Source organism: Eleutherodactylus coqui, chromosome 11, assembly GCF_035609145.1.
Source record: "Eleutherodactylus coqui strain aEleCoq1 chromosome 11, aEleCoq1.hap1, whole genome shotgun sequence".
Taxonomy (NCBI): domain Eukaryota; kingdom Metazoa; phylum Chordata; class Amphibia; order Anura; family Eleutherodactylidae; genus Eleutherodactylus; species Eleutherodactylus coqui.
Genome location: NC_089847.1, coordinates 91,718,218 through 91,726,357, shown reverse-complemented (window position 1 = coordinate 91,726,357; position 8,140 = coordinate 91,718,218). Strand labels below are relative to the sequence as shown.

The 8,140-nt window shown below is 46.7% G+C and overlaps 1 protein-coding gene across 1 annotated transcript in view; it reads left to right on the top strand.

Annotated features, from left to right (window-relative positions):
• The first annotated feature begins 562 nt into the window (after positions 1-562).
• Positions 563-8,140, top strand: part of CHID1 (chitinase domain containing 1) — a 397,709-nt gene continuing 390,131 nt past the window's right edge. Inside the window, exons 1-2 of the mRNA XM_066583038.1 lie at positions 563-668; positions 6,513-6,641. Coding sequence (XP_066439135.1) covers positions 6,531-6,641 — 111 coding nt within the window. The 5' untranslated portion in view covers positions 563-668; positions 6,513-6,530. The remainder of the gene's footprint in view (positions 669-6,512; positions 6,642-8,140) is intronic.

Genomic DNA, 8,140 nt, shown 5'->3' with positions numbered 1-8,140 from the left:
TGCAGGCTGTTTGCCGCGGCGCAATTCCGGACGGAATTTCCGTGGCAAATCCGCCCTGTGTGAACTCAGCCTAATTTGTGAGCGCGCAGCGCTATATATTGTGGTTTTCTTGACAAAATCGTAGGTTTGCAAGTTCAATATCGGTATGAGTTTCTCGGATGGATATCACATTCGCCCTGGCCTGACTAGCATGGGATTTCTGTGAGCAGACCCTTTAGCAACTTCAGTCATTGCAGTAAAATAAAACAGTACAGAATGGTATTTGTGTGGAAGTCCTTGCTATGCCCTCATGTATACAGGCAGCGCACACTAAAATCGTCCCAGTTGGTTGCTCCTGGCAAATCCTCCCTTTAGCCACTCTATTCTAGACATTTAATTACTACACTGGCTAGAATGGAGTTGCTCCAAGTAGGTCCAGCTCATTAATGAAGTGACTAGAGTGGAGTGGCTAAAGGGAGGATCTACCAACTCTATTTACACAACTGGGGTCATGTGACCTGATTGACGCACAGTATAACCAATCAGAGTCCAGTCACACGCTGGGTCTGCCCCTTCGCTGCCCGTAGTTCTATGTTTGCAAAGTTCAGGGCGGAAGTGAAATTTCTTATTTTTTGTTTTTTTTTCTTCAAACTTTATTAAAAGCGGACAGTGACGTCCCCCGGTGTCAGGTCAGTACCGCGGAAGCTGCTATACTTGTCACATGGAAAGTTGTGGTTTATGTGCCGGTGCTGCTGCGGCTCTCACTGACGGCCCCCCGGCTCCGGTGGAAGACGTGCCCTCATCCTGTAGTGTAGTGGGGGCAGCTGCCATGTGTGTTGTGGGCATTTCTTACTGCAGGCTCAGTGACCATTAATGGGAACCGTCAGTGAAGACTCAATATTAATAGAATATTAGTATTTTATAATATTAACAGCCATTAAACCTGCAGTAGATGGCGGCTCTGTGAAACACGCTGCGACTTTATACAGCCGACATTCAAGCGCAGCGCAAAAGTCATGGCCGAAAAATATATGTGCCGGGGGGGGGGGGGGGGGGGGGTGCAAGATGGCGTTTAGTTTTGCGGCTACTGATTCTGGGAGTAACGTCGCCTACCACGAATCTCTCTGGGCGCTGACAATAGCTGCACAGTCGTTAAAGGGCTTGTCCAGGCAGGGAAATCCGCGCACGTGAACGAACCCATTGAAACCAATGGGCTCTATTCACTGCGTACCACGTGCGCCAAAGCGTCCGCGTGAACCCGGCCAAATTATAAGGCGGGAGTAGATGCACTCGCAGATATAGACCCCATTGACATCACTGGGTTCGTTCTTGTGCGCGGATTTTGTGCGTTTATTTCAGTCGCACAAAAAAAAATTGAGCACGCTGTATCGTCCTGCGCATTTGTGCAACAGAGGTCCCCATAGACATCAGCGGGGAGGCGCGAATGTGTGCGCAACACGCCAGGAGCCGCGTGAAACGCTGTAATAGTGCGGCAGAAGAACACGCCTGCAACTCATTAGGACTATTTAGCCATTTCAGTCGGTGCGTCTTTGTTTGGCGCACGCTAAAGAACACGCCGGCGCAAAAAGTATAGTAAAATACGCCGATGCGCACAAAAAAGCAGCACGCTTTAGTTGCTGCGGATGTGCCGTAGATTCACCATGGACTTTATTCATGCCAATGCAGTAATCGAACTCCACAGTCAACATCCGCGCCGAAGTCTGACCGTGACGTGCGCGCATACCTCTAGGCGAGATTCACATTAGAAAATTGCGGCATAATCACTTTTCGTTCCCGCGATTTGTGTGTCAGCGATGCTGTTTTTTGAAAATGATATTGCATCGCTGCCGCTCACCATAAAATTGCGCAATTTTTTAATGGCGAAAGTCAATAGGGCTTTCCATTGTTAAAAACACATCACGTGAAAAGCGCAAGTTTGTGCGCTGTGATGCCGTAAGAAGCGGGCTCCATAGGGAATGTAGCCTTAGGCTGGCTTCACAACGGCGCAAGCGTATTTACGTGTCTGGATGGCATAACCGTGTGCTGTCCAATCAGAGTCGAGCCTGAGAGTCTCGGGCGCAACTTTTTAAATGTCCGCAAAACCATTAGATGCAGCAGATGTGCTGCAGATTCATTCAGCCCCAGTAAAGCCCCAACAACTCCTCCACATGTGAACTCGCCCTTCGGCTACCTATATGGGAAAGCGGGATGTCGGGCCAACAAACTCCGCCCAATATTGCGCTCGCCAATGTGTATTTTTCAATGAGAAACCTTGCATCACACAATGGGCGATGGGTACCGAGGAACGCGAAAATATAAGGCGCTCCACGATTTTTTCCCCACTCATGTATATGACTCCGTTCAAAAGAATGCAGTTCATATTCATGCGTGACTTTCGTGTCTTGGAAGACGCATAAATCTTGCGCAATATAAGTAGATGCAGATATTTCCTCCTGTTAGATCCGTATTACAGTCCGCCAAGCCGGACCCAATCACAAGTAAACATCCGCTCGTCTGAAGGCGGCCTTATGAAAAAGTTGGTAAATGTTTTTTTAAAACATTTTTTTAAAATGTTTTAAAAAAAAAAAAAAATAAGTTGTATTCGCCTGTGCTGCCGCCTAGTGGTTGAGCGCTGGCACTGTACACATGCTGCAGTGGTGAGGCGTCCAGACATGCTCATGACTGTCACCCGCGTCTCCCCGCACCCGATGTGGGATCAGGCGGGAGAGTTTTTGACTTTAGGGCTTAAACAGATGAGCGTAATTCTCACGGCCGCAGAACCGGGCGAGGCGAAACCATTGATGTCAATGGTTTGGTTCCTCTAGCGATATTGTCGAGCGTTAATACTACCGTGAGAATAGATTGGGAGGGACCTAAATCTCCCCTTTTTTTTTCAAAACTTGAGCAAAGTTTAAATGGTCCGAAAATGTAAAAAAAATCCCCAGTTCATGTGCAAGTACAGTCCGTAACGGCGAGCGTAGTCACGCATACGCCCATCTGCTTATGGTCTAACTATAGTGTTAGAGGTACGGTGATGCCGCCATGATGCAGGGACCTTGGAAATAGAACGGCCAGCGTCTTCTCATTCTCACGCACTTTAGATGAAACCTGCGACTAATTTACTATTCAAAATACGACCGTTTTTTGGCAGAATTTGCGCCATAAAACGGTCTTCCATGTATTGCCCCTCATTCGCTAGGTGTCTCTTTTGGAACCTTTTTCAAATCATCTGAAAAAGGCCTGAAAAGGGTGTGTGGCCTAAATGACATCAAAATTGTGGCAAATTGCACCAAAACTTTCGCAAAATTGTTGGCATGTAATAAGCCAGCTAACGGGCGGTATGAACTAAACGGTCTTAATAGTCACTGGGGTGTTCTTGCGCATCTTAAGGCCTCCCACACACAGGCGTTGCGGTAAGCGCAGTGGTTGATGCCGACTTTTGGCAGTCCTCATCATTAATAAGAAGCGCTAAACACCCAAAAATAGGACAGACACCGCTCGAAAATTGTGGCGCTGAAAAGTGCTGCGATTGAGCAGCTGTCTAACTGATCCGATTGAAAACAATGGTAGCGTAATACCACAATTAGCGCAGTGCTCAAAAAACAACGTGCTGATTGCGGTAAAAACCGTCCGTGTGAGTGAGGCCTAACACAGTCCCTCATAGATAGATTGGGCTCACAGGACCTTATGGGGAAACGCAGTGTTTTACAGGGGTGTGGAATGATGTATCACCGCATATTAATCGCGTTTTGGTCTGTGGATGGCCGTGTATCTCGCGCACGCTGTCACACATCGGTGTCCTGGTTTCTTTTTTTTTTTACTTGTATTGTCACTTAGCGACGTTGCAAAAAACCGCTGTGTATACAGAATGTAGTTGCGTGCGTACAGTGTTTTTGTGCGCACCCATGGAGAATAGGGCTCTCTTGTGCGTAATACGCAATAAAATAGAACGTGCTGCGCTCTTTTTTTTTTCGCGCGTGCATTATACGCAGTGTATATACACAAGTGTGAATGGAGCATCAAAAATTAATGTATTTGAATTGCCGCAATTTACTGCATATTATACACGCATACATCACGCACGTAATATGCAATTCCAATACACTCGTGCGAGCTCGACCTTAGTTTGCTCTGCTTCACTTTAGTAAATGTGCCCTAGATGCCAGGAGGTGGGTACTTAGATGCCCAGTCCTTTGGTCTGCCATGAGACAAGCCGCGGAAAACACCATCATGATCAATTCCCTAAATGACTTCTGCTATCTGGGGTCATCCGAACGTAGGGGGCGTTTTATCATCCTGTTATGTCGGAAAAAAGTTGCAATATTTCGCTCAAGACCCGCTTGCGCATAGTATTTTAGATTCTTTCAGAGGCATGCCCCTTTTTTGAAAAGGGGGTATGTTTGCCCCGGAACGACATATTTACTGTATGTATAATTTACTCCAGAAACTGGCATACTCCGGCTCCCAGGTGGCACAGATCCCTGTGTGGTTCACGGATCCACGTGCTGCGCTTCATACATTGACAAGGATGACCCGCGTATAAAACGTCTGCCTTAGGGCTCACACCAACTAGCGTTATTATTTCTTGCGCTGCGAGAGCGAGTGAAAACACTCACCTCGCAGCGCAAGAAAAGTGCTACGATATCGCCAGTGTATTCAATGGGGCCAGCGGCAGCAGTGCTAGCCCCATTGAAAACAGGGAGAATATCGCAGACTTCTGCCACAGCTGTGATAGCTGTGGCATAAGTCCAGAATGCTATGCCATTGCTTTCAATGGGGTCGGCACTGCTGCTGCCGGCCCCATTGAAAGCAGTGGTTTTGTGGCAACCCCCGGAGCATGATTTTCGGGAAAGGGCTTGAAATATAAGCCCTTCCCTGAAAATCATCCCTAGCTGGCTAAAAAAAAACTAAAAACTTTACTCACCTCTCCGCTGCCCAGACGCGTTCTCCATCTGGCTCCCCTGCACTGCTGTCCACCACTTTCAGCAGGCGGGGATTTAAAAATCCCCGCCTCCTGTAAGGGCTGTGCTGATTGGCTGAGCGCTCAGCCAATTACAAGCAGCGCTTAGCTATTCATCAATGAGCCCTTAATAATCTCCCCCATAGAGGTCAGTTTATGGGGGGAGTTCCTTCTTTATAACGAATGCTATTTAAAGAGTTGATGGGTCATATGAAAGTCATGGATAATATGGCGCCACATGCATGAGTTCTCAGCGGGATACCGCCTATGGTATTTTTTCAGCCGGTATCCTGCTCGGAGCTCTCAACGGGTTACCGCTGACAGCTCTGAGAACAAAGCAGCTGTTCGCAGATAACAGCGCTCCTGCTGTCATCTGCATACAGCAGGAGCCTTCATTTACAGGCTAATAAACTCTTAAGTAGCTAATTAGCTACTTAAGAGGTTATGCAAAGTGATCGATGAAAACTTGTTCCAAGTAGATGTCAATGTGGGTCCACTGCTTGGAAACCCTTGATATGAGTCATAGCACAAATGCCCTAGGAAGAGCAGCTCCTACCATGGTAGATTCAGCACCACCATGTGTGTTACATTGTTGTCCATTCTTTAAACTTTTTGCTGGGCAGTTTTTGGTTACCTGTACTACACATTGTTCTGCATGAGGAAGTTATGTCTGTGTGTGTGTTAAAGGCCAGAATCTCTGCAGTTCTCTGTGCACAGTCTACAGAACATAGCACAGCAGCTAGGCTTCTCCCATCAGTCCTGAGAGGGCTAAGAATCAGATATACACCCTGCAGGGGAGAAATAGGGAAAAAAACACGATACAAGTTGTATAATAGTCAGAAATACTGTTGTGCCTCATGTACACATGGCAACTTAATAGTCCAAGACACTACACCTGCTTTCATTAACCAATGCTGCCCGCACGAGCAGTGCTGCCCACATGAGCAGCATGTAGTGTCCGATGCATATTATGCATGGTGTAGTAAGAGAAGCAGTTCGCCCATCTTTGTTTTCTCCAGGCCTGGAGGGTTGCATAAAAGAATTTAAAAATCTAGTTATACTGAACCTTTCCCCATAAAACGAGATATCCTGCTGTATTACATGCTGCCTGCAGTTCGGACAACAGGTATGAGCTGACAGTCTCCCTTTAATGCAGTGATTACCAGCTATGGCCATCTACTGCACTTTCCCCTACACTGCTCTTAATAAATCCCCTGCAGTATGTAATAGTGAATTACCTGTGCTATAATAAAGTTATGTTATATAATAGCTGTTAAAGGCGACGTATTGATCTGTAGCGTTCCCTTGCTGTTTGTGTCTGCATATACATTGTTTCCTCCAGGCCCGCAGATGAGTTCAGAGTTTGTTCAGGGACACAATTCTTGCTGTCCGTTCATTGCAGATGAGATCCGTGCCCCTGTTATCCGTCCTATTGCTGCTTGTAGCGATGAAGGGCCTCGATGGCCAGACATTGCCTCCAGCACTGTGCCAGGCTCCCTCCCACACTTCAGTAGCGAAAATCAGGGCTCTGCTTTGTATCTGCTGTGTCACTGTCCTCATATTTCTGTTGCAGTGAGTCAGGTCTGAAACAATGAAGCTGCTGAATCCTCTGCTCATGGTGACAATTGCTTACCACTTGGCCGCTGCCACTTTGTCAAAGACGGATTCCAAGAAAGCTTCTTCCAAGTCGCTGGAGACAAAGGTAAGATTCGAAGTACTATAGATCTTTACAACATGACAAAACCGAGACTGCAAAGATAACGCCTAAAATAAGCTGAAGTTATTGTAATGATGGGATGCTGAAGTTTATGGAATGGGGCTGCAGACGGCGTACAGTACCTAAACGGGCATAAAAATACACATTTCAGTATTGCTGCATGCTATACGGGTCCTTTTAGGTGGAACAATGCGCTCTCAATGATGAGCGCTGAACCGCGAGATTGGTGCTGATCTGCCTGGCCTTCACGTAGGTCAATTCACACTCTGTTTGTACGATAGAGCGCCGTCGTTGTTGGCAGCACCTCCACCATTAACATGGGGGAGTGTGCTGCCGGCAACAATTATTTTTTTGTGCTGTATTAAAGATACAGACACCCAATAAACTAATAAATGCTGGGTGGCACATCATAAGGTGAACCTTGCAAATGGAACCTGTCACCTGGTTCATGCTGCCCGAATCACAGGTAGCATGAACCCAGGACAGACATGCACAGTGACTCTATGTGTTATTCGGAAACGCTGCGGCATTTTAGAATAACCGCACCTTGAAGTTTGACTTGGAACATAGCTCCGTCAAAAAGGTGGCCCACACCGGCCTCTCCCCCCGGCAGCATATTGACTGCCAGTTCTATTTCTATACATATAAGGGCTGAGAGCTGTCAGCCTATATGATGTGGGCAGGGAGAGGCCGACGTGGCCCACCCCAGTGACTCGGACCTCCATTCCAAGTCAAAATTTAATGTGTGTTTATTCTGAAATGCCATATCGTTTCAGAATAACATAGATGGCAGCAACGGACATTCATGTCCCGGGTTCATGCTGCCCATGGTTTGAGCAGCTTGAACCTGGTGCAGAATGTCAGGACATGAAAAGTTAAAATTTTGCAACACCTGTAGAGCCTCAGATTTTGGAGTCCTCTGTGCCATATAGTGTGTTATGATATACGTCACACTTTGTGCTGCGGACGCACCTTAAAGTAGAGCGCTTTTTTTTTGGAGTCTTGTGTAAATATCTGTTTCTTAATATATTATTCTTGCTTCCTTTTGGTGAAGGTGCTTTTTAACAATAATGTGCCCCCCCCCCCCCTCCACCCCCTGGCCTTACCTAGAAAACCATCAGCAGATTTGAGCTGGTTTGCAGCAGTCTACAGTCCATGAATTCATTATGGCAGCCTGCATTCTGCTGGCGGACGTGCCGCACAGTACCTGAAGTTGAAATTCCTGGCAACTCTGAAGTTTCTGTATGGCAGTTTACAATCAAGCTGAGATTTGTAGCGTACACATCGTTCACTTTTTTCCATAAATCAATAGTGCATGCAAAAATAAAAACGGCAGCTTTGTAATATACCTTATGGAAAAAAAATGCTTCTTTTTCCACTTATCAGTTGTCTGCTACTGTCCAGAATCTCTGCACTCACAGAAAACCCTTAGGCCTCATGTCCACGGGGAAAATCAGGCCCGCTACGGATTCTCCATGGAGAAT